Source organism: Triturus cristatus, chromosome 10 (assembly GCF_964204655.1).
Source record: "Triturus cristatus chromosome 10, aTriCri1.1, whole genome shotgun sequence".
Classification (NCBI taxonomy): Eukaryota; Metazoa; Chordata; class Amphibia; order Caudata; family Salamandridae; genus Triturus; species Triturus cristatus.
The window spans coordinates 569,693,513-569,721,354 of NC_140593.1; the positions used below are offsets into that span (position 1 = coordinate 569,693,513).

The 27,842-nt window shown below is 40.0% G+C and overlaps 1 protein-coding gene across 4 annotated transcripts in view; it reads right to left on the reverse strand.

Moving 5' to 3' along the window:
• MYH11 (myosin heavy chain 11) overlaps positions 1-27,842 on the reverse strand; it is a 224,789-nt gene that overhangs the window by 79,240 nt on the left and 117,707 nt on the right. For 2 of the 4 annotated variants that reach the window (XM_085632078.1, XM_085632080.1), the window contains exons 5-13: positions 23,758-23,860; positions 17,065-17,085; positions 14,017-14,109; positions 12,230-12,293; positions 7,119-7,217; positions 4,898-5,041; positions 3,885-3,980; positions 2,480-2,598; positions 207-359 (exon numbers count right to left, since the gene is read on the reverse strand). In XM_085632078.1, coding sequence (XP_085488204.1) covers positions 207-359; positions 2,480-2,598; positions 3,885-3,980; positions 4,898-5,041; positions 7,119-7,217; positions 12,230-12,293; positions 14,017-14,109; positions 17,065-17,085; positions 23,758-23,860 — 892 coding nt within the window. The remainder of the gene's footprint in view (positions 1-206; positions 360-2,479; positions 2,599-3,884; positions 3,981-4,897; positions 5,042-7,118; positions 7,218-12,229; positions 12,294-14,016; positions 14,110-17,064; positions 17,086-23,757; positions 23,861-27,842) is intronic. The other 2 variants (XM_085632079.1, XM_085632081.1) reach the window with 1 other exon arrangement.

Here is a 27,842-nt window from a genome sequence, read left to right on the forward strand (position 1 = left end):
ACATCCCTAGGTAAATCATCAGGCCCAATTCAAACCATTTCTATATAATTACCCAAGGAAGAATTAACCTTTGTATACTTTCCATTCAACCTGTAAGCCTGCTGAGTTTCACAACAAATAGGGTGGACCTAAAGACGAGTTCTACTGCAAATTGAAATATGTTATCTGCTAAAATGGTGGTTCTCCAAATCTGGTTGTATCTGTACCTCAAAGATCTCAAATCCAGCAATATCGAGAATTCCCAAGAAGGAGGCCCCTTGCCTCTTCGTCTTGTCCAGAGCTTTGTTCACACGGCTTAGAATCCAGAGGAAGAGACGCTCAAATGTTGCTTTGGCCAGAGCCTCTATTGCAAAGTCCGCCTAGGGATAGAGAAAGCACAAGGACACATTCAGCCAGTGATAAAGCCAGCTTTTTAATAAGAGCAGTTTTTACTAAATCCTGTGCCTGTTCCCAGAGGGCGGTAACTTGTATGAAAAGCTGGTTTAGAACATCAAGCGATTTAGAACATTATTTAATTCCGTTAATAAAACTATGGACACAAAAAGCTATACTGCCCTCTACAAAACAGACTCTCTGTAAATGGAAAGGGTAAGGTTACCCAAAAGCAGGTGGCTGGTTTAGTGAACTATCCACGTTAGCAACATAAAAAAGATTAACTTTACAACTTTGGGTAGGGTAACCTTCTTCCACTTCATATGGCAAAGATTCCTGGGTTGTTATGATTGTTTTATGTATAATCCATTTCTATGATTAATGATCTGTGTATTTAGCAAGAAAGGAATAAATATTTAAATTCTTGGAAAGTATTCTAAGCTTAAATTTTGTATAGCAAGAACTAATAATAATAATAAAAAATTAAGGCCCTCATTATGAGGTTGATTATGACGCCACCGACAGGCTGGCAGTCCGCCCAACATACAAGGCATCAGTCCGACTGCCGCGTTATGATGCAGGCCGACCGCCTGCATCGCAATGCGGCAGTCTGACTGATGCCTTGTATGTTGGGCGGACTGACAGCCTGTCGGTGGCGTCATAATCAACATCATAATGAATGCCTTAATTTTGTATTATTATCACAAAGAGAGATAATGTCGGGGGAGACCGCCGCCCCTGACAGGATCCAAGATCCTGTCGGCACAGCAGGTGAACTCCTATCCCTACAATTGGAGGTGGTGCCTGAGCAGGACCCGCCGTAGGGATTAGGATGTCCCTTTCCGACTGCCTTTTCATGGCAGTCCCATCGCAATGAAAAGACAGACATAAACGGACCTTGGGTGTCCCAAGCAGGGCCCCCGTGGGCCAGTGCTAAGTTCCCTGGGGGGAATATGTAGTGTCCCCCCCAAACATCCAAACCGCATGTGCCAGGCATCACATGGTGCCTGGTACACGGTGTTTAGATGTTTACAATGTGCCGTTTTCAACTGCGGCTTGTGTTGCGGCCCTTTTTAAGCACAAGCCGCAGTAGAAAGAGGCCCTTTCCGCCCAACAGCAATGCGGTCCCATCCTAATTTGGCAGATGGGACTGCCGAATCATTGTTGGGTGGATTCCTGCCCGAAGCGGTGGCGGTCAGCAGTCCGGCCGACCGCCATCGTAATAAGGGCCTATGTTCTTTCTTTTGTGACTTGACATTGTTAAACATTTTGAAAATGTAACATATTCACCCAGCACTGGAAGATGTCTGAAAAAGATTTTAAATTTCTTCCCAATAGCAAATAGATGTATTTTTTAATTTACCGTCACTACCTTGGCTACCTGTGGTCATTCCATCCTATCTAGAATCTTGTAACACTCAAATGTTTTTGAGAGAAATGCTTTTGAACCTCAAGAACTCTCAGAGAAGAGCATAAAAGGGACCCAAAAAGAAGGGTCTGAAACACAATGTCAGCTCATTCCTAAGCGGGCAGCCATCTTGATTCCTGGGACAAACTAATCACTTTTAAAATGAAGCAACTTTAAAAGTGCCAGCCAGTGAAGAGAAAAATAGTTCTCTTTTTCCAACTCTTTTGTTAAAAATCACCAGCAATATAGATTCTAGAAGGTTGCTTTTTTAACAATGTATTGTGATATCATTCATCGGATTGCCCCTTTATAGCGGCCAATATACTCTTGTGAAAAGAGTGAAAGTGCACTTATTCCCATAACAGGGCCTCAAATAAGTTCTCATTGCAATTTTTGTCACTAACTTCATCAAATAAGGGGGAGTTAATTTGAACTCTTCCTTTTTGCTGTACTCTCTGTTGATGGACATAATTCTTGCTTACCCTCTTACTTTCAGATGCCATGTACAAATGAATGCCCACCACATTTGCATTTTTTTTACCATGTATTGCAATGAAAATGTATACTTGCTGAACAGATCCATTTACTGAATTTTCAGTAGTGGAAATGAGTGCCTTGCTGGAATACTGGAGTTACAGAAAAAATAAAAAATGTGCCTAGACCTCTGTGGACCCACCACTCCTGATTGAATGCCCTCACCTGCTCTTTGGTCTGGGCTTTCTGGACAACATCTCGCCCGACTTTAATACGTGGTGTCAGGATACATCTGGTGAAGTCTGTCACATTAATACCTGCCAGATGGCAGACTTTCTGGGCAGCTGGAAAACAAATCACAATTGGTGGCACCTCTTTCATGTACTGACACCTATATCAATAATATCAATATTACGGTATCAATCAATCAGAAACCTAGTGCAACCAGATTATGTGGAGAATTACTACATGTAGATGACTGCACATTGGGAACACGTATCCATAAAACTGACAATCAGAATGCCTTCCTGAAATTCAGCAAAAGTTTGAAAATACCCCCCTTCAGGCACATTGCTTTATTCATCTCTTGGTCCTGAGACCACCATGCCACTCCTTAATGATTGATTTTGCTTATTGAGCCAGTAACCTTCACATGAGGACAAGTGCTGCAAAGCTTTGGATTCACCTACACGAAGACTAAGGGCCTGATTACGATGATGGTGGGATGTGTCCCACTGTCACGTTTCGGTGGTCCGACAGGCCGATTGCGATCTGTGCGGTGAGCTCCCGCTGCTGGAGAGGCAGAGGTGGCCCATGGACGGGTTCCCGACAAGTTTCCAGTGGGGCTAATTGTGACCTGCCTTTCCGCCGACCTTTTCCTGGTGGGGACACCACCATGCACGAGTCGGCAGTAAGGCAGTAAATGAGGCCAAATATTGTGACGAGGACAACTGTGCCTTTGTGTACTGTCACTATTGAACATGTAAAGCGCTGGAATGCCTTCGGGTGTCGGATTTGCACTAGATCACACTGCAAATTATTTTTGGGGAACAATTACATCCACCTGACAGCATTCACGTTCTAGAGAGTGCATGTTCATTCAGTGAACCAACACTGCGAGGAAATGTACCGCCGTCATGTTACTGTCGCCGTGAAACCGCCAGCCCAGCAGGAAACTCCTAATATGGCAGCCGGCGAGGGCAGCTGCTCGGCGTAGTACTCAGTCTTATTGCTGCAGCAGTCTGGCGGTCCCACCGCCGGACTCTTAATTAAGCCCTTATACAGTCACCCAAGTATTTCAGTACAAACCAGCAGACACCAAACTTCACACTAGTCTTCACAAGTGACTGAACTATCAACCATCACTATGACTAAGAATAATTCTAATTACTAGCTTCCTTTACGTAACTCCATACCTACCGCAGTTTGCCACACAGTTGTATGCATAAGAGCCCATAACATCATAAAATAAAAAAGATTTCTAGCTCAATATATAAAAAGCAACCACAAGATGTACTTTTCCATACCTTTTCATTCTTTTGTTTTTCCTGTACAATAAGTGCATGGAAAGGAAGAAATAGCAAAATCAATATTTCTCTAAAATGAATACAAATTGTTTCTTAAGGCGTACCAGTGTCATCAGGCATGGATGCCTGATCTGTATTTCTTTCTTTCTTGAAGACAATGTTACCCATTTGTAAGACTGATGAGACAACCTTCATCATAGCTGTAAGAAAGCAAAGAGATGTCACCTAAGTCAGGTTTATTCTTACAAATGAGCTACTGCTACTGCACTTTTAGCAGGTTTTAGACATGAGAGCCAAGAACTTATTCTTGTCTGTCTTCCCATTCCTTCTCCCAGCTAGTGGAGGACATCTGCATTTCCAGTTCATTTTGCATCTTGAGTTTTAAGTCAATCAATGATATTACATTTTTCACATAAAAAATAATTTTCAATAGTCATCAGGCTACTTAAAATTTATTTTACGTGGATGACTATTCAAAACAATTTTCTAAATAATTTACATTGTCACACAAAAACACTATTGACAAATGTCTCTTGTTACCTAATTAATGTCTCCATAACAATGACTGGAAAATAGAAACTACATGCAGATATGTGTGTTCAACTCCACATTAGCAAAACCACAATAAATCTTGGTGTGACTAATCAGGCTACATATTTTAAGGTAATTAAACGCTAGTCGAACAAACAATAGTGGGTCGGTTTTGAGTTGAGTTTAAGTCTAGCGATATGCAAACTAGCAATTCATAAGAAAAGTAATCCAGTGATTTGTACCTTGAGAAGAATAATAACGGGGTGAGGACAATGAGCTGCCCTCTATGAATAAAGGGCAGAGAAGCAACCAGACGATGAATACCAACCACTCATGTCTGACAGTTGATAAATAGCCTTGATCGTGCCCCAAGTACAACGCTTCTCGTATTCTTGCTCCTTTCCAAGTGGTCCCTGCTGGTAAAGATGACTCTTCCTATCCTCCTAATGGTTTCTCCAAACAATTTGAAACAAGGGAGATGGCACAGTGGCAAAAGAGTACCAATGTCAACATACACAACACTGCCTACATGACACTTTCTATTCAGAGTGCAAAGTGCGAGAAGGATAGGTGGAGCAGTTCTTACCCAGCTGCTCGTCTTCAGTGAACCCCATAATCTCCATAGCTTCCAAAGTCTCTATGAACATATCACCATCATCTTGGCCAGATATAGGGACATGTCCCGCGGATAAGAATGTGTAATTCCCGTAGCCTTCAAGCAACAGCTCATCTGGTGGAAAAGAAAAGGTGTAAGCAAAAGGTAATTTTTGTTCAGCCACAAAGCCTTTCACAAATCCACAATTGCTTCTTTGTATTCTTCGGATCAAATGTACCATGTACTGATGATCCATCCATTATGCAGCCAAGCTCGTACAGCTTTCCATCATAACATTGTTTGGTTAGAGTTTCTTCAATGAAGTGTAGTCTAACGCACTGTGTGTTCTCTGAGCGAGTGCAAAGATCGGAAAATTGTCTAACTATTTAAACTGTTTTTTATATTTCATGTAATAGGTCTCATTTTTCACGCTACAGGTCTGGGGCTTAAATTTTATTTTAAATTATTGGAGTTTTCAAGTTGAAATGCACTAACCCTTTGCAATCCACCAATTTACATAAAGAACACAATGTTTTCCAATCCTCTACATGCATGATACCCAAGGCTTATGGTTAGAGTACTTGCAGTAATTGGTAGCCCTTTAAGCACAAGTCAGTGACTTGAAATCACAATCTCACATTTGCTCAACTAACACATTTTGAAGAAAGAGGTAGTTCTTTGGGAGTCAGTTGCCCCAGGCTTTCAAATGCCCTAAACCCATGCCTGATGGCAGGAGCTAACTTAAAGTGCCTCAGGAATATAGCATCTGAACATCGTAGGACCAAGAGGCAGTGACCAAGGATTGTCAGATACAGATTCTCGCCTTGCATCTTACTGCATTCTAACTTCCTCTGATCTCATTTTCGCAAACCCCTTGCTGAACTCTACAGTGTTTTGAAAGTGCAAGAAGATGAGCAGCACTTCAAAAAAACATAAAAAGAACAAATAAATATTTTTCTAAATACATGCTCATTAATATTCATTACACCAAAAGTACAAATTGGATAATAGTTATACGCATTAGCCCAACCACGTTGGTGTTACAGTGCCCAAGGACTTTGTCCCGAAGGTAAACAACAGTGGTGTTTTTTCTTTATCCACCTGCTTTGATGAAATATAAACAAATGGATGACAAAAGAAAATAAAAATGGATAACGAGTCAAAATAAAATACATTGGCAAAGTAAAGTATTGGCCCACTAGCCCTAGCACTTAATGTGCTTATTTTTGGGTGGATATGCACATGTGAGAAGGCCGAAAACATTCACTCACAGCACAAGAATACCAGAGGTTGAAGTGTACTGACCCAGTACCTCATACTCTGCACTTTCGTGGGTGAAAGGAAAATGTAAATGTCAGTAGAATAGACCAATGGAAGAAAAGGGGTGACCCAAAATCCCTCATTGTATGTAAATATGGGTGCATTTTTGTATTTCTGAAGTTCCTTCAGTAAATGAGGCTAGTGATACACCTAAGGCTGGCATTAGTGCACACCTAAAAGGCAGTTGTGCCTGTGGAGTGATGCATTGTACCCTCAAATGACTATACAAGGAGGTCTGTTTTTTTAAGTGATTGAAATTCAAACTTTCAAGCTTCGAAAAACTAAAGTAGATTTTAGTATCGCAATTCTCAAATATGTGATTTGGTATTATTATTCATGGTTTCAGTGTATTTTTGGAATTTTTAGGAAGTCTCCAATTAATAATTGATTCACAGGCCATCAGTGGCCTAGTTTCATTCTGCTGTATACACGGGTAGCAGACAGAATGTCAAGGACTAACCAGGGAGGGCACAATCAGAGTATTGTTTAGCATTATGGTACTATAATGGCAACCGGGCACAATTTTGGTACAATAGCATGATATTTTGTTACACCATTTGTATATGCTGGAATAATTCTGGAGGTTCATTCTAAAAAGTTCCCCAAGCAAATTTAATTTCAAACTGGAACTTTTACAAATATATATTGTAGATCACCAATTTTGCTCTTCCCAGCAAGAGACATTTGCAAATGAATATTGCAAACTGTGCTGGAGTGGAAATGTTTGCCTTTCACAACACACACTTACGGTGACTGTTCTGCTTCTTCTAGTTGTCCCTGTAGTGGTGGCTGATAATTCATGGTAAGCATGTGTATCAATCACGGATACATGTAACCAAGCCCCTGCCCACAATACTGCACGCAGTCTTATCCACACTTTAATATAACTTACTTCGCATTTTTTCTGGAGCACCGGAAAGCATGTAGTAAAAGATATGAAAGGCTCTTTCATCTTTAGCCTGGCGAATTGCACGTGACTTTTCTAGGAGATCTGTTGATCACAGCTACTAAGGATCTGAACTCAATATTCATAAATCAATAATATAAATTCTTTAGAGAAAATGATTAATGTACTAATGATCATCACAGTAGTCCACATCAAGAATCTGATTCAGAGTTTGTCGGAAATAAGGTGCTATTTTCCGCATTTGATAAATAACAATGGAGTGAGGTTCGTTATTTATTGGGTGCGATAAATAACACATATGACAGGTTTTGGGGGAATAACACCAAAATGCACATGGCACGGTAAATACACTTTTCCTCTGTTAAATTCAAGCAGGTTTCACCCGCCAAAATTTAACGAAGGCTGAGATATCTAACACATTCTGCAATAGCTGGATGTGGTAAATACCACCAAACCCAGAATTCTGATCCCTGTGCAAACAAGAGTTTACGGAGGGGTCAGAAAATGCCGACCAACCTGTAATCAGGACCTAAGGCTGCCTGTGCACCTTCAACCATCATGGTGCTGATCATAGGCTGTCATTGGCCAATCTTACACCATGTCAAAAGACCACACACATCAGCATACTTAAGAGGCTGCCTCTTATTTCATCCAGGCCCGCACTGGCCATAGCGGGCATAGGGCGTTTCCCTGGGAGGCTGGAAAAGTGGGGGCCGGTTTTGCCACAGTGGGAGGCGGTTTTGTTACTGGGGACAGGTTTTTCAGTGTTGCTGCAATATCGGCCCTGAGTAACAAAAGCAACAGTACTTCACACTTGCACACACCCCTGCCCCTCGGGGGCTGGTCCGACAAAATTGCCAGGGTTGCTTTGGATGCCCAGTCCGGCCTTGATTTCATCATGTTTAAACCCAAATCTTAACAGGGAGTGAAACAATTAGTACCAATCGTTTTTACCCTACACAGCTTTCTAAAAGTGCTGTTGCATTTTGGGAAGCAATTTTTATACAGGCTTCATGCAACTTTTTTTTTTAAACTGTTTGTTTTAGTTAGTGATGTCCACTCCCAACTACATCTTATAATGGCACTTATAAAATACCTCTTCTGTTCACTTAAACTATCTCTAAAAAAAAAAACATTGCAAACCTGCACATGTACTATATACGGTAAATATAATCAGTTTTAGAGTGTTTTTGTTAAATATAATCTGTAACACTCATTACACATGATGCTCCACACATAAAATGCAGTAATACACATTGAGAATTATTTATTTATTTGTATTATATATTTTGTAGTTTTATTTAGCGGCCCTAGGACGTTAAGGTGCTTTACAATAAAACAAAATTCATTACAAAACAGTACTCACAAATAATTTATAAAACAGCAACATGAGGTAAAGCAGAAACTCATCAGTAAGTATAAAAAAAGTCAAAAACACAATGCAACAATTCAACATAAAAGAGAGGAAACACCAAGATAGCAGCCTATGGGGATTAGATCATGGGTAAAAATAAGGATAACAAGCATTAGTGATGCCAACAGGTCTCCTCTTTCAGCTTTGCCAATTAAAACCTATTGATTTGCCAATGGTTTTTGCCAAAGCTGTTCATTGTCGGCAAAATGAGAATAAACCGCTTTTTACTGATGCAAGAGCCATCACGCATACACATGCATGTGTCCCCATGCTTGTGGGCTTATTTGTTATAACACAGCGTCTATTCTGGTTTTTCTTTACATTCACTGTACATGATGGCGGATTTAATTAAAAAAATATAACAAGTGCTTAAAGCACTTCTGTGGGGAAAGGAGCCGTCTGGCAGCAAGTTGTAGCTGCCAGGCCATCAAAAAAAGGAAAATCTTACTCTTTAATAAAGATTAAGCTAGCGAGAAGGAGCAACTGTGTAGTAGGAGGATGGTTAGGGGTTTAAATAAAGCACTAGTGAGTGGAAGAAGTAGTAATGGGGAGTAACAGTGGACAGGTGGAGGGGCATAGGGATTTAGGAAGCACTGACAGGTGTCAGGCCCAGCGATGAGGGGGAAGCAATTGGGCAGTTGGGTGAAGGATATAAAATAAGATGTGAGTGAAGAAGCAGCAAAAGGAGAAAGCAAAAAAGCACATGCAAACACACAGAGCGAGTAAGAACATGAAAAAATCAGTTCCCTTAATGTAAACAGTGAAAAGTTACAAGTCATCCACTCAAAAGGATGATAAAGAACCTGTGTTCCAAAGAATAGACAAATATACAGTAATGGTACGTAGTTTCTTTTTTTACCCAGGAATTAGTCTCATGATAGATGGAAATGGATGCATGAAACATTAATTTCTAAAGGCATCAAATACTGTACATTTTAGTCATGCCAAAGGTACCCACCAAATAAAGGACAAATCGTGTGGGTATTCCTTTAGACATTTTAAAACATGTATAGCCCTGCATTTATCCAATTAAATTTATCTCTGAACTCCCAATGTTGGTCAAATCCTTCTAGGTGGTATTCACCTACGCAATTTGGGAGAGGACACTGATGACGAAGGATGCCATGATAAATGTGGGTAAGGTGCCCTCTTCCAATAGCTCTGAATTACTGTGACATACCAGGAGACACATTTTCGTGTCCCTGGAAAAACCTACGTACCATTAGAACATTGAAATGTTGAACGCTCCATTGAAGACTGCTTCTGGCTTCTAATTGCCGGTAGAATGGCCAGTAGAAGCCCTTAGCTCCAACATTCCAATGTTTATCTTTCACAGCTGTTGACGTGAACAAAGGCCGCACAGAGCCTGAGAAGATTTCAACCTTGAGGCCTTTGTTTGACTAATTAAAACATTCTGCCCTCTAGGGGTGAAATGTTCTAAAAGCCTTAAAGCCCATTGTGGCAAGCTATACTGGCCATTAAAGGCCGACTCTTTTGAAGCAGGCCTTTAAAGGCAAGTAAACCCGCTACAGCAGACTTTAAGGCTATATTAGTGTATACTTGGGGTTACTAAGGACGATTGTTCATAGGTTGGCTTTCTCTGGATCTCCTTTTTGTGTACCAAAGGAAGGACAAACACAAGAGGAAGGACACCAATTAAATAATAAGCAGGCAAATGAGATTGACATGACAGCTAACCAATAGTAGGCAATTGGGTGTCCCAGAGCTCACTGTAAATATTGGTATTGCAAGTAGGGGTATTGTCCCCTGTAAGGCTTCCACAACAGACACTAAAAAGCGGTCTGTGGATGAGACATAATAAAAGATACAATAAGCAGTAGAGTGTCAAATAAACTGTGAGTAAATGAGGGGGTTGAAAATGTGTATGTAAGGCCAAGGAAGAAAAAAAACAGAAAGGGCCCACCAGAGTAAAGGAATAGAGACAGAGGGTAAAATAGACAGAGGGTAAAATATAGAGATAATGAGGGAGAAGTGAGAGTCTAAGCAGATAGAGCAGTGTAATCACAGTAGAAACAGGAATTCAGAAGTCAAATTGCAGAAGCATTGTGCGTTAAAGCAGCTGAAAGCAGAGTAACAGGGATATTTAGGACTAGACTGGAAATGGATTTGGAACAGGAGGTGTTTCAGATCCTTTTTGTAGGTAAAGGACAGGGCGTATTGCCTAGGACTGGTGGAAGGAAATCACAGAATTTAGTCACGCTACCAGAGTACGGCTGAGTCCTAGTCTGCTCTTTCTTAAAGTCCAGATATGAAAAGAGGTACCCCCTAATTTGATTTAGGGTCCAAGCGGAGGGGGAAAAAGAGACGGCCAAAAAACTGTATGAGACCTCTAGCAGATCTATATTTCTTTTAAGAATAGCCTAAAGCTTATACAGGCCCCACAAGAAAACAGTTTTTTCTTTTTACAAAAGAGTCATTTAGAATTAGCAATTTTTATTGAAAAACATTATTTTTTATTTTTTATTTTTCATTTTCAAAAAGTGAGAATTCATTTATGCAAGTGTTAAGTTCACAGATCACAAAATTACATCATGAAACTAATTCAACAGAATGTGAGCTAAATATGTACATTTAAGATCAGAAACAAATCAATTCTTTATGGAAACCTTACCCCAAAATACTCATACTAAAAATGCAGCATACACACTCCATATCATACCAGTCATTCAACCTGACATACAAAAAGTGAGTTAAAAGTACAATTTTGAGACACCAAAGGGATCCGACAGTGTATAAGGTCAAAGAATCATTTCATTTGTAATGTAGAAATATTTAATTAGTTTCTACAGTATATAGAAATTACTGTGTCATTTCATTGTTATATGAGAAAGTCAACTCTGTTTCTTTTCCTATATATATCTCACTGGGCGGATTCCCAAGGGTCAGTGGTACTTTTGTGATTTGTGAACTTAATACTTGCATAAATGAATTCTCACTTTTTGAAAATGAAAAATAAAAAATAATGTTTTTCAATAAAAATTGCTAATTCTAAATGACTCTTTTGTAAAAAGAAAAAACTGTTTTCTTGCGGGGCCTGTATAAGCTTTAGGCTATTCTCAAAAGAAATATAGGTCTGCTAGAGGTCTCATACAGTTTTTTGACAACTTTCTTAAAGTCCAACAATTCAAGCAAAAGACGGTCTTTGCTGCGCAAGAGTCGCAGACCATTGGAGATTTTCAACTTTTCTTTCAAATAAAACCAAGTGATTTTTTAAACAATGTTGACATGATTCTAATGAATGTTCTTGAATATCAAACAGCTTCCCAGAAAACAACAGCACCTTCAGTAAGCTTTGTTTGTGAAATCTTTTAGTGATGCTTGAGAATTTGGGTCACGTTGGAAATGCCGTTTATCATACATTTGGTTTTATGATGATTAGCATTCTCTTCCGCTTTTTATCATATTAACAAGAACAAGGGAAATTTTCATATTTGCAGTATCTTCTATATACAATGATTCCTGACAACAGATCTGAAAAATATGCAAGTGCCTTTATATGGAAATGACAATCAAAGGTTTGACATTTTTTTGGGTGGTGCTAGGTCTGCAATATCACTTTACCAACACAAGAAGTCATGCAATATGTCTTGTAAGAGCTTAGCACTGGACCATATGTTTTCCCCCACTTCTTTGTTCTGAAGCCATTCGCTGAAAAGGATACAGGTCTCTATATTAGCTCCAACAATGTAGCCAGTCACGTCAAAGTTGATGCGAATGAATTTACCCTGTTGGTGATGAGAAAATATTTAGGATTTCTATAAACATGATTATCTGGAAATTACGCTGGACACAGAGCTCAGTTCAGAAATTCCACAATGTAGAGTAGATATAAACAAATTAGATCAATTTTATTAACAAGATGAATTTCCTTAATTTAGAGAAATTATATTTAGGTTTGTCGGGTATTGGAGCGTCCTGATAAGAGACAGAAAAATCACTGTCTTGGTGTGAGCTGTGATAGAGTTTACACACTGCCAAAACAGACAGTGCCCCAGAGTTAAACTGGTTTCAGTAATGTTAACCATTCTCTGCAGAAACTGAAGCCTCAGAGAAAATGTGCAATGTGTTATGCTTGATAAACCAACCAAACAATACCGCCAAATAAAAAACAACTTACATTTACATTCTAAGTTTAAATACGAGAATACAAGTGTAACAACAAAATCTCACATTAAAGAACAACAGTGATTCATAGGTTTTGGAAGCAGTAGTGTTTATGAAAATCATTGTAATAACTGTTCCGTAAAAAATAGAGAACTTGTTCTCAAGGAGTCTGCCTTTGCCACTGGTGCACAAGGTGTTCAAATCCAAGCAGATGGTTTGTACTGGTGAAGGATTTAAATTCTGACATAGAAAAGAAAAGCACTCCTCTACATTCCACTAGGTTAGGCACATCTTGCGAGAGCTCCCATGGATGACATGTTCTAAAATGTTGTGACCAGGAAGGACCTTGGGAAACCTAAGTTCAGTCCGCATGCATCCTGGGCATGTAATGGAGATGATCCTTCTGTTTGGTCTGACGTTTACCACTAGACTTTGAGGTTTTTCTGCAGCCCAATTTGGCACAGCAGGTTGAGATGGATACTGCATTCAGCGAGGCAGCTTGAAGGCTAGATATCCTTGCGTCAATGTCCCACTGATCAGACTTTGCACATTTCAGAAATGTTCACTCTGATTCTGCATGAACCCCAATTTGTAATGTTTGTTCTGCATAATGGGAAAATGCCATGCAAAGTAAGTTTTTCATGGGATAACACATATTCCAAGATGGTTTTGTAATTTGCACCTTGGTTTACCTTCAGATTATGAAAGGTTTTCTGGAGTCTGATTTAATGCAGCAGGTCGAGCCAAATGGCTCAATATGGTGGAGCAGCTTTGAAATGCCACACCCTTACTTCAATATCTTGCTAAAATAATTTCTGGGTTTAAAAAAATCCCAACCAGGATGAGGTTGTGTGGCTTTGTGAGATGTATGCCACCAGGACACCGTAGACCACCAGAAATGGGAGTAAACAATGGACTGTATGTTAGATAACTGTCTACAGTGATATTGTCGGATATAAATATTGTGTACTAAATATCGTTTGCAAGAATATCTTCCCTTTAGGTTTGGATTTTCTATTATTAATGAGGTAATACTTTTGTAAATAACATTTAGGGCACAACGTTTACATCTGACATTTGTCTGACAACAATATTCTCACACTGGATTCCTAGTAAAATGCTTTTAACAATGACCAAGTGATCAATAGTTTATTATTTGTAATTTTAAGACAGCATTACGGAAACAAAGCCTTACACATTTCCATTTGAAATAGATTAAACATATGGCATAAGGGGGAGTTTAACGCCAACCTTACACTGCTCAATGAGGGTGCATCTAAATCAAACATGTTAATATCATTATTCAATACCACAAAAAAAAAATTGACCAACAAAGGTACTTACAAATCTTGAGGAGTTGTCGTTCTTCACTGTTTTGGCATTTCCGAAGGCTTCAAGAATGGGGTTAGCTTGAAGTAGCTGCTTTTCCAGCTCACCCTACAATTCAGCAATGCTCAGTCATTAAGTGCATTTAATTAGTAGCAACGCAGCAGCAGCGATTCAGATGGGACGATCAGTCACAAGCAGTTGTAAAGAGTTGCTACAAAGTAAAAGGGAAGGGCAACAGAGGCTCCCTAATGGGTTAGACACTTGACCTCAAAAGAAATCACAGGACTTAATCCTCCTGTCCTGTATGTAATACCAAAACTCTGACTGTTTTTGAGGTCTTTTAAGCAAAGAATGGTGTAAACTTAATTGATGACTATTAATCTCAAGTAGTTCATATTTTCAGAACGCAAAATATTTTTGATTGAGGCCTCAAACAAATATTTTGCATTTCAAGAATAAATACGATTTGAGACTAAAAAAGGCCTCAATCAAAAATATGTTGTGTTCTGAGAATATGAACTACTTGAGATTAATACTCAATTGAGTTGCTTAAAAGTCCTCAAAAACTGTCAGTATAATTGCAAAGGGCAGATCTGCCTACATTAGCCTTGGACAGTGCACTCACAATGGGTCAAACTCTCCACCTAACATATTTTTCCAAGCCATCTAAGTAGCTTTCATACTTGCTTATTTATTATGTCTGTTGTAGTACCCAATTATCAGATCAATATATATATATGTTTGAAATTAGGGCCAGCACTTTAGCATTGAATTCGAAGTTTCCGGGTGTGGGAGGCAGACTGCATCCCCTTGGTTACTCTTTTCTTTACGCACTTTTCCCATACTGTGGGCTGCAGTATGACAGATGAGGTCAGCCATGAGGTTGTAAGGTTTAATTTTGAAGATGAAAGCCTGAGCATCGCGTACCAGTAGCACAAATGAGAAGAGCATTTAGCTGAACAGTAGCACTATTGTCCTGGGCTGATTGTTAATATATACTTTCAATTATGACAAAGGCAGATGTAATTAAGCAAACTTGCTGTTATGTTTATGAAGCTTGCACACTGAGGCCTTTCTTTTAGAGCACAAGATGATGTCATTAGACACTCTTGCTAAGAACGATGTAAGACAACACAGCTCAAAGCTCAAACACCGACAACACCGTTGTTAAATGCAGTTATATCTAGACTTGGGATGGAAATGGAGGACATAATTACACAGCATTACGATGGATGGACATGCACAGATGCACCAGTGTTAATATTTATTTGCAATTTCACTCTGAACCATGCAGTTAGAACAGATGTACAACAAAGCAACACTGCTGGACATTAAAACAGTAGGTCATGAGAAGAAACAGCCCCTAATATCTACCCTAATTTGTAAAACATATGGTTAGCAGGAATCATTTTGGGTAATCGGAATAATTATTTTCATTTATTTACTTATTTGCAAGAGCGGCCTGTGCTGGTAAAAGCGGTGGGGTCGGGTTGAGGGGGGGATTCGACAGACGACCACAAGAGAAAATTAAATTAATAATTAATTTCCCTTCGTTGTCTGTTGAAATTCCCCCCAACCGGCCAACCGCCTCACCCCTCTTACCTGCACAGGCCGCTCCTGCTTATTTAAATGTTTTTTCATATGGCATGTAGACCCTAAGACATCACAACACGCTGGGCACATTAAACTTACTTCTGATGGGAAGTCTTTTAATAACACATTGCTTTGTCAGAGTATGCACAGTAGCCCAAGTGGCAGCATTAATGGTCTCCTCAAAAGAACAAGTATCTGATGGGAGAGGCTTTAAATTGCCAGAGAGACCTTCAAACTTTTAAGAGGCATGCTTCTTATCCTACTCCTATATAAATGGCATGCAATTGGCAACCAATCTGTAAATTAATCTTAAAACCACTCTCTTAACCTGGGTTCCGTCAGTTCAACAGAGAATGGCAAAGTTTTTCCAATATCAAGTAATATCCCCTCCTGGAAAAAGGTTTCAGGCCTAAATAGGACACAGGGCAAGCCACAGATTGCTTTAGGTGGAGGAATCACATGCCATTCATGAGCAACAATGGCCAGTCTTGGTCGTAACCTTATCTCAAGGAACACAACAGCACAGAAAGCCATGCTTTCATTTATATTAGCCAACTTAAACCTTAAGGACTAACCTCGTCATATCTAAACAATGATGAACAATATTGAAACCCAACTTTAAATGTTGAAGAGAGGTTATCTAATGATTTCTCCTCATACAAAATGTGGATCTTGACTCTCTGATAACAGCCTCCCAACCACATGAAAGGTTGTAAAGTTTGACCCTGAAATATTAGCACTTAGGGAGCTAGGCCATTATGTTTAGAGTTGATCATTGAAGTCATATGTATCTGTTTAGTATAACATTAGATCCTGTTACTCTATAATCATGAATAGATTTACATATTGTGGGTGGTTCTCAATAGCCAGTTTTATAAGACTGTGGCTACTCATGACACAATCTGGTCCAGCGCTAACAATCTTGCAAAATGTAAAAGTATAGATCCTTTTGCAAGCAATAACAATTTTAGAATCAAGTTCAAAGCATGCACACATGCACAATGAAGTACAAATTGCTGGAAATGCACAATCACACAAACTACTAATGTAGTACATGCACTGTTTGTTGCATCAGACAGTGACAAATGCCACACAATTTCACCACAATCCTAAAAAAGGTTCAACTGCAGGGATGGCCATACTTGTTTGCTTTCAGAAGTAGGCGTCAAATTTTAAGTTGATTGCCTCTTTTAAGATCATACGAAAGTCACAGCTGTAACGTTTGGCACACGTTGAAAGTGATTTCAGATGATGACCCTAGACATGTTGAACCTTGATAACCTCTAGTACAGTCCTTTAAAAATGGTGGTACACACGTGAACGTTGGGTGCTATTGTTGCTTTTCAACGTGATACAATGAAGTAACCTTAGGTACTGAATTTCACTCTAAAGTACTCTTTATGTGCAACAATAGCATGCAGGTCTGCACTCGGTGCTCTATTCACACACTCAACACTCTGAGTTACTCACGTAGGCAAAAGATGGACCTTGCTGTAGTCGAATGACGTAAGTATAAAAAACATGTCAGTATTATTTCAAACAGGTACACACTTTGTTATGGCAGGCGCCACGCATAAACAGCATATTGCTATTAGGGATCACTTCTGGATTATAATTTAAAGAAAAAAACATAAGTTCTTGAGGTATTTTAATATTATTGTGTTCCTTAATTATTTTCTTGCATATCCACAAAATGGCCTATGTCCAAGCTCACCTCCAAAGATCATCACATAATTTATGTCAGAGTATTGTTGTTGTGTTCATTTTGTCTTCTTTGTACCAAGGGCACCTGGCCAAAGTGTGCCAAACACAAGGAACAGAATTGATGGCGCCACCACTCCAAACGTAAGGCAGACAACTGATGATAGCATAGCTTCGCCAATCCAGCTGCGTGAACAGTGTTTATTGTTAATGATGTAATGCCCTTTTTCCTGTCCCTCTCCCCAGGTAAAAACTGGGGTGAGTGACTGAAGAAAACAAATAATGACCACCACACCCAGGGAAAAAGTCCCTGGCTGTGGGAGTCATTTTTGTTTTGTTTTTCATTAACAAAGTCCCACTTTGGGATCATGTTTTTGAAAAGCAAAATGTTTGTAGATGTTTTGTGGATTGCCGTCAAACTGATGGCGGCCGTTCACCAAACTTTTCATACCCTGACAGGAACCCCTATGATGGAGGTTCCTAATAAGATACAGAGATCAGCATTGAGCCAACTGTGATCTCTAAATATGCCTGATGGTAGTCACTTATGGATGGAGTGCTGTCTGCCAACCCTTAAAACTGGTCTAAGTCTTGGTGAAGCCAAAACCTTCTTGGTAGTTTTGGCACCATCGAATAAGAGCAACTTAAACATAAAGTCAAAAGCAAACGTTGAGTCTTCCTTGGTCACTCACGCCCACTGATGTGTGCTTGCAATACAGTGTATGACAGGCCAGGAACGGGTGAAGGACAGAAGATATGTGAATTAGTGACTAGCATATATGGTGTCAATCATGTCAAGGTTTCCACTTTGCACATTTGGGATTCTGCCTGTGTTCACTATCAGGCCTACCGGCAAGCCTTCCTATTCTATTGAGCCTAGGTGAATTTATGTTCTCAATATTTAACTTACTCATTTAATAAAACAACATCTTTGACTATAAGTTAATTTTCAAGTACTCTAGGAAAAATAATTCTAAGTATCCACAAATTTAACTTAAAGACTTATTTTAATATAACAACTGAATCATATTGTGTGCATGAATAACACTGTGGAGGATTGGCGAAAAAATGAAGTACAGTCTTTCTGACATTTCCCGTTACTGTCTCCTGCATTGTTGCCCAGTAGCCCAGTAATGGGTGAGTGTCACGTGCAGAAGAGTGTGGGAGATGCTGAATAATAGCCTCTCCTTAAGAGTTTACAAGGTCCATTGGGCACCTGTAACTAGGTTCCCTGATGTATGCAACAAAGAAAAGGAAGAGGAAAGTGGAATTTCCGGAAAACCACCCAATGTGGAAGCCAGAATGCCAACTGTAGGCAGAGGGTGAGCATACTCCCTGGAGTCCGGTCCAGGTTGTCTTCCAGAATGAACCAATGAAATCTCAGACTGGAAAATAGTAGCTGAATATGGGCATGAACGAGGATGACCGAAAAGTGGACAATAGTGATACGAAGAGAAGAAGACGCCTGGAGAGCAGAGGAATGTAAAAAAAAGGCAAACAGAGTAGCAGGGGAGAAGAAGTAAGAAGAGAAGAAGAACACCGGATAACAGAGAAGGCAGAGTTGGGGTGTGGACCAGAGGATGAACGAGGAAGAGAAATGGAAGAGCTGAATAGCCGGAAGCACCACAGGGCAAAGATGGCAGAGAGAAGGAGGAGTGGAAGAGCAGATGAACACCAGTGAAAGGAGACCGAGGAGGGAGAAAGAGGAGGAGCAACAGAGGACAACAATCAAAAGCAGGGAGGAGAAGTGGAGGACGGCCAGGGTCATCATGGTATACACAGACCTAGTTAGTTGCCATCCAGAGTGTGGTGCTGTTTCCACTGTTGCAACGGCAGAGGAAACAACTCTTATCCAAAGGTGAGTAATTAGGGCTTTGTGGGATGGTATTGGTTGTTTACCAGGTGATGAAGGGTCATATTACAAGCAGGGAAATGTATATTGGACCTGATGGGTGGCTGGTTTTACTTTTACATGCAGAATAAAAATAACAGGAATAAGCCAAAGCATTCCTCAACAGCAGGCGTCAGCAAAGACAACCTACCTTTTAAATAATATCACCACTGAAAGCTTCCAAGGCCACTCTCCCATAATGTGGACTGAGTTAGCCTTCCATTTTTTCTGACAGATGCCTTTGTATTTTTTGCCTTTTTATTCTGAATGGTGAAGACTTACGAGCCTCCCCGGAGGTGATACTCTGTCAGTACAAAGATTTTGATGGACATGGATAGCTTGTGAGATTGTGGCAAACAAAATCTTGAAAGTAAAACATTGGTACTCTTAAAATATGCTTCTTATCTTTCTTTTTGTGTCACAAATGTGTAAACCTTCTTTGCCCACGCTTCGTCGAAGCTGCTCTTATTTTGTGTATTGGCCCTAAAACCTTCAGCAACAACTCACAATGGTTGGAGAATTACCTCACATTTCAGGAATCTAGGTTTATAGCATCAAAATAGCACCAGCTGTTGTAGCTTCACTTGTACTACTGTGCCGTGGCTAGACTTAGCCTCCGAAAAGAGAAAATTGAGAGATTTGCCCTGGACGCCATTTTGCAAGCTTTCAAAAAAAGGCTTGAGTTGCTTAAAATGTGAAACATAAATAAGAGAAAACCAAGAGGCAGCACCTGTGAGAACTAAGTTGTTGGTTAACAATCAAAGACTGAATGGTACTATGTCGCCACCAAGAGATCCCAAAATCATTTTTAGGATACAAACTAGTAGGTCAGGAAAAGAAAAAGAAAATGGAGAAAAAATAACTGAGTAAAATAATAGTCAGTTTACAGATGCCAAGACAAAAATCATGCAAATTTTATGATCACAAAAAGCAAAGACCAACAATTCTACAACCTCCGACTATTTTCTCTCTTTACTCGTATGTGTTACCTAACCTGTTAGAGTCCCATGAAACAATTTAATATAAGAGAACACTGAAGAAAGGTACCTGTGCCTGAAATTTTACAGAAAGTGAACCTCCAGCACCTGCATTTCAAAACTTGAAATTGAGGAGTAAAATACAGCAATATTTGGCAAAGAAAATGTAAGCAGTTTGGCACTTCTTTGAGACTGATACAAATAGTTTTGTATTTATTTAGCGCTTGCTGCCACAAGATACATCCGTATTGGAGTTTTCCAACACTGGTGTACGAGGGCTGAAGCCATGCCAAATTTAAGTCATGCACCTGGGATACATTAGCACACAATAAATGTAAATTCAGATCATTTACATATTGAGTGATTAGCACGAAAATTGGCATGGCTCAGGGGCTTGTCAACCTAAGTTGGGCAGTCCCGCTCTGCATCAGAGATGTTGTTTTTACTCACCTCAGGAGGATAAAAGGCTCAGTGGGATGGGATTTGCACTGCTGATTTGCAGTGTGCATTCAGATCTCATCAAGAAACCACACAACCTGCTGAGCTAGTTCAGCGGCTCTTTTTAACAGCATAAACCGGAAAATGGATTAATACAAAACAGCTGAGGCACCGGAGTTTCTGTGCACATGAAGGGGCGCATTGTGTCCTAAAATGTCCATACAGTGTCTAAAGCAATTTTCCTGAGAGAGTAGCATGCTAAAAATAACAGTTTGCCCCTGTTGCTCCAGCTTTAATGATTCCCTTTAAGTGCTCAGACAACAGTTGCACAAATGTAATAACATTTGATTGAATCATAGAGTCTCACGTGATCATCCAGCGGCCAGGCTCACTTTTGGGCATCAGCAAAGCTACAGAATCCTAAAATCCATTAAGCATCTCACAACAGTTGTATCTCAGAATATCATGGGGGTAGTGTCGCCCTACAAGAATATCGTGGGTAAACTACAAAAATAGTATCAAGCTCCGCATGTATAAGATTTACTATTCTTATCTCCACATTTGTGTGCGTCTGTGTGTGTGCGTGCATCAGTGCGTTTGTGTATGTGTGGGCATGTAGAACCCACACTGTGGAGACCAGCTCGGTCCTTATAGCTTGGGTTAACCTTGACAGAACCACACTGGCGTAACGAAAATTGAGGGGGCCTCCCTGCACGGTACGAAGAGGGGCCCCTTCCAGGCTCAATCAGGAGCGCTCTGGCCAGAGTGCAGTGCCGAGGGGGCCCCCTGGAGCTTGGGCCCCCCCCCCCCGCACCGCGGGGGCCTGTGTTACGCCCCTGCAGAACCAGACAAACACTATCTTTGTGAGGATCGGTGCATTATGAGGACCAGTCCCAAAAATGCATTTAGGTACTTTCAAGTGAGTGTATCAAAAAACTAAAAGTGCAGTTAGACTTGCTTCAGTGTGCTTTATAACCTACCCTACTACCAAAGCGAGTGTGGAGTTAGGAATAGTAATTTCACACTTCATTACATTCAATGGCCGGTGCTCATAAATATAGGTATGTTATTGGGGGGGGGGGTCCAAAAATAAACAACCCTGCACTGCAGGAACTTAAAAAGAAACACTTTTATTAACACATATTATGGCTACACCGACGCGCTTCAACCCTTGGGATCTTTCCTGAAAGTGAAAGAGACTGAGATGGTCGAAACGCGTTGGTGAAACCGTAATGTGTGTTAATAAATATGTTTATTTATAGGGTCCTGGAGTGCAGGGTTACATTTATTTTTGGAAAGATATTGAATGGGTGGCTTGGTCCACCTTCCCTGCTGCACCAGCTGACAGTCGCCCTTCGCGAAAACCTGCAAGAGACCGGACTGCAACAATACATAAACAATATATAAATATATAATGATATACCATCAATATACATATATGTTGACATAAGTATGTTGCACCTATACTTACCTATGTATATACACTTGGACAACATTTTGGCAGTTGATATATTTTCTACACTATTTCTGCAGGCGTGATATTAAAGCTATGATCATCTGGTAGCATGGCCCTATCTTGTGTTACCAAAATAGTTTGTCCTGTAAAATTTGCAAGCTCTTGCCTACCTTTATATGCCTAACATGTCAGTTGATTGTCACAAAGCTCAAGCACCAGATGGTTATTTTTTATTCGCTTTCTGTTCCGTTAACCAAAAACAGGCATGATGATATACAGGTGTACATCTTTCTTAAAGCAAGTTGATTTAACATTTCCCAATGGTTTCCCAAACTCTAATTCAGAGATCTTAAAAGGTTAGTGGTGGGGGACGATATACACCATTTGGGTACGAGTGACATCACAGACCTAGCCCTTCTCTCTACAATAGACCCTGATGGAGCCAGGTAATGACAAGGGCTGGAAACTGGTAGAAGTAACCACGGTTCAAATAGGTATGTTGATATTCTGTTACGGTCAATGCTTTCATGACCCGTGACACTGAGGATAGCAAAATCCATATGAAGAGTAACAAAAAGCAACTGAAGGTTAGCAACTGCAACTATACAAAATATTTACTGAATAATTCTTTTAGGGTAAGTCATAGTCCTTTTGTCATAACGCAGGACTAAAAAAAACCACAAAAGTTCCCTGAAAAACCACAGTTAAAGTGAAGTTATAGATATGATTTCTATTAAAAAACATACTGACATTTGCCAGTTCAGCTTACATACGCAATCATAAAACGCCCAGATGCATTATCATGATCTCTCATATGGCATCACAAATGACATAATGGATTAAATCACTGGTGACATCATGTATCACATCACCATTGACATCATTGATGACATGATGACCTAGGCAGTGGAACTGCCTGAGATACAAAAAAATGCATATCAAGGCCCTCTCATTTAAACTTCACTAGGCTCTGTGCTGAACCAGGATGTACATAGAGGCCAAGCACAGTTGATTACTTGCATATGAAAGGCAGGGTGCATGGCCTGGTCAAAGGCAAAGCCTGTGGTAACTGCCATTGCACACGCCTAAATTCTTTATACAATGGGTTGTGTCCACAGATGGCCGGTGGAGAGCAAGGAGTTATGCTGATGGAAAAACAGGCTCCCATCAACCCAAACACACAGCCAAAGAGTCCTTACCGGCACAAGGAAAAGGTATGCCATGCCAGTGCTTCCATCTCGTTGGCCCTCAGTTGGTAGTGTGTAATACCATGCATCGAAACATGTAGAACCCTCACACTTGATGTCTCGAGTGAGTACATAATTGTTAACAGTTTTTGTTTGGGTTGGATTACCATTTAAAGTGGAAATATTTCAAAGGACACAAAATGCACATATGACTGAGGAAGTTGCCCATTAATTTGCTACTTTAGCATGTGTGTTTCATTCATGAGAGTTTATGGAATTCTGCAGATCACAGTAAACTACTTCAGACATCAGCACAGCAAACTTTGATTACAAGATACCTTTCCTAACTGTAGAAGATTAGAGTCTATCAAATATCGCCCTAAACTAGAGCACAGAATTAGGTGAGTTAGTGTCTGTTTTGGTTGGCTGCAGTTGAGTTTCTGGCCCCTATGATAGCACGGGAGAAATAAGGCAATATGGAGTAGTAGGATAGGGGTAACAAAATGTACTTACAGTGATGCTTGTATCTTTTTTGCCCTTGTGAGAGGAAGCAACCATAGCCAAGTACTGGATGACTTTCTTGGTATTTTCAGTTTTTCCTGCTCCCGATTCACCCCTGTAAACAAACAAAAAGCAGGAGATTTGTATTGTAAGGCAGAGTGGATTGTTGTCAGTATAATAAACATTTCAGGCATACTTTTATACTCATATATAGCATAATGCTCTCACCCATGCCAGAATGGGAGGCGGGTCCCAATATGCATGTTATGGGTAGCACAGTGCGGGTGATAAAATAGTGTCATTATCCTGTTGTAGGCGACTGCTCCTTAAGCACATGGTAGTAATGGCATGGAGCATTTGTTTCCATCACCCCAATTCTGTGACGCTAAGACACATCACAGTATCCTTGTACAGCAGATGCCCTACTTTACACTAGGTCAACTCACGCAAAATTAGAGAATTCACCATACCGCACTAGTAAAGTAACAATTAACCAGATTAGGCTCTCCTGTAGTCAGGTTATGCTATCGAGAAAAAGACAACTGTAATTGGTGTGTGATTTGTAGTAAGAATGACAGATCCTAGACCTAGAGGAATGTCTAGGACCCAAATAGTGTGAGGATCCTAAAAGGATAGCTCAAGATTCTTTGGGCCCATCTATTTAATGTTTGATTCTGCAACTTCCAGCTACCCCAAGGTAGGCTACAAAACTGCTTCACTGTGTGAAGTGATCTTTACCATCTACTATAGTTGGGTAGCAGTCTTCATTTTTAGATCCAGAACACCCATGCCACTTCTTCAGGTCTCGATGAAAGGCCTGTTGCCCTACTCCTTGTCTTTTTTCCAAGGCAACAGCATTGCACTCTGTATCAATGTGTTTTAGACCTCAAGTTGTAGAGTTATTCTTTCCTAGAGAACTTGATCTTTTTCTTGAAAAGTATTTTGTACAATGACACTTTTCGGAAACTTCTGTCACAAGATCTGGAGAGGGCATCTGGATTCCTTCATTAGTTTTTTTTAGAGTTTTATATAGTGCGAACTCGACCTGAAAATATCAGGTATCAGAGCGCTTTATACGAGCACCAGTTTCGTTAAAGATGGACACATTCATTAGGCACGGGGAGATTAAGTAATTTGCCCACAATCACAGGACATTGAGCGTCGTGGCCGATACCCGAACTCGGTTCCTCAGCTTCGAGGTCAACCGCTCTAGCCGTAAGGCCACATCCTCTATCCGTCTTAGTAAATCAGCCCAGAAGGTGGTGACAAAATCAAATAGCATTAACAAAGCCTATTGGTCCCTCGCCTGTAAGTGAGACAATTCAGATTATTCCAGGTCCCCAAAGCTAAAGGAATGGCTGGGGAGGCAGGTATTAGTAATTTTTATTGCATATTGTATTCATAAACAACCATTGTTCTGCTCATCTCTAAATTAAATGAGCAGCGCCACCATGTGGCAGACTGTCATAAGAGCGGTATTGACAATTAAGTGCCGGTGCTGAGCACCAGAAACCACCATCTCAAATTAAGCACTAAACAGTGCTAATTTATGCAACATCAGGGGAACACAAGCAACATAATAAGGTGTTTCATCATAGTCAATGAGCAAAATACGTTAAAAACTAATCATTTAAACTGATGCATCATTGAAGGAGAAATTCTAAATCTGCTCTGGGACGGGAAGCCTCCACGTATCTCTGGACCCAAACTGGTCCGCGGGTGGTATCATGGGGGAATTGCCCTTCCAGACATCCTATGTTATTACTGGGCCGCCCACCTGTCAATCATAAAAAAATGGGTATATGGACCATATCAGGACCCAGCATGTCGGATTGATAAATGGCTTATGGGACATGGAGGGTATAGAGAAGCACTGTACACAAAATCAAATGGGAAACGGTTCACGGGGCCCACTGCTCTTACTGTCGCCATATGGTACACCACCACAGCTAAATTGGACAGGAAAAATAAATTGACAAAAATGACACCACTATGGCATGCTGACATCCTGGGCAATTTGAGTAGATGTAGTGGGGTTGATAAATGGGACACCATTGGCATATCGCAAGTTAGTGACTTAATTAAGAAGGGTAAAATACTGACCTTCCCCAAACTACAAATAGAGTATAAATTATCTGTGACCGAAACCTTCCTATATTTACAAATATATTATGCCCTACTAGAAGCAACTAAATATTTGAATGGGATCCCGGAGGCCACTCCACTGGAGGACAGATTATTCGCAGATCCCATGCTGAACAAGGCAATCTCTCTCACGTATCCTAAGATAATTAACAACTTACCAGACCCGATGACTCAGCTATATACGCGTTGGCAGACTGACTTTGGAGATTTGGAGGACGACGATTTTTCGCGATGCGTTATTCTTTCCGCGCAAAGTGGCTATACCGGCAAGACTGCGTTTGGTCCAATAATTTTTTTTACATCGCACGTATATTACATGTACGACACTTGTCAAAATGGGCCGTTGTGACTCGACGGACTGTAGCAGGCGGTGCGGGGAGGTGGGTACGTTTTACCACACACTCTGGGAATGTCCTTTTATACAGAGCTACTGGGAGGCAGTTAACCGCATTGTGAACAAGGTGAGTGGCAATGCTCTAACATTATCTCCTAAGACATGTCTCCTAAACATTTGGGATGCTACAGACCTCAACCGTATGGATCAAATGTGGGCTGCCAATGGTTTCACAATTGCAAAGCGTAACATCACTTGCAAATGGGGAACTCAAGACACACCAACGATTGCAGACTGGAAACGAGATGTTGATTGGTGTATGTTGGCGGAACGTGCAGTCAACACGAATAGAGGCTGCTCCAAAAAATTAGATAAGATATGGGGGAAATGGAATGCATATCAAGGTGACATTTGTTTCTCCCCCTCCAAGGAGAGGCATGAATTGGAGTGGTTAAATGTGTGAAAATCCTGGAGTGAAGGGAAAGGGGACAGGGCATTGGTGGGATATTCAGTATCAGATTGTAATCTTCTGTAATTGATTGGAATGTGATGCACAAATTGTATTGTATCAACACGTTTTTACACAATAATAAAAAGTGTTTGGAAAAAAAAAACTGATGCATCATGCAATTAACAGTATTAACCAAATTTGAAATGGTAATTACTGGCTTTCGCAAATCTTTTTTCCACCAACATCATGAATTTCATAAAAGAAATATTTAAGTGCAAATTGTTCAGATCTAGGCACACAATAATTGCCTGCTTACATGAATACCCTGCTCATTCAACAGCTTCCTCAACCGTGATCCCTGTTCAACTAGTAGGCTAGAACACATAGAGACAATATGAATAATAGTTTCAACTGCTGAATTACACAGCCTACAGTCAACACTTTGCTTGGATTTAATCCATAGAGGAGTCAGATTGTTTGTAGGCCACTACGTTTTCTAAAACTTTATTCCGTTATTGCAACCATCCAAGTATACATCCATAAAACATTTAAAATCACAATTGTATCCTGTAGAACAAATGCTAGATGGATTTGTTTTACTTATAAGGTACATCACATGTTAAAAATAATTAAAAAACACATGCCATATACTCATTTACTTCTAATAGTAAACAGTAAAACAATTTGCGACCCCCTCTAATCGAGCCATGCCAAGTGTAAAGTGACCAGTGCCTTCGCAACAATACAAGTATATATAACACCAATATCACATTACTGCTAATACAATAAATAGAATAAGTCTCACACAAATCTGGTACAAAATTAGCTATAAAATACATATTTGTAAATTTTCATCTACAAGGTTGATCGAATAGGCAGTTAAATAGTAGCTTTTAAGATTTTTTTTCTTATGTGCCGGGCAGCTACTAAAAATTTACTAGAAACCAGAACAATTTAAAAGAGAAAAAATCTATTTTAAGATCATGAGTGCTACCTGGAATACATTAAATAGTATTTTTTAAAATTATTTTTCGTTTATACCAAGCAGCTTCTAAAAATGTACTTACAACCAAAACGGTTTTAAAAGAAGTGTTAGTTTATAAAATCCTAAGAACACCTTGATATCGGGTTATTCTCATTTCTTTGCCTAAGGGACGAATCCACTGT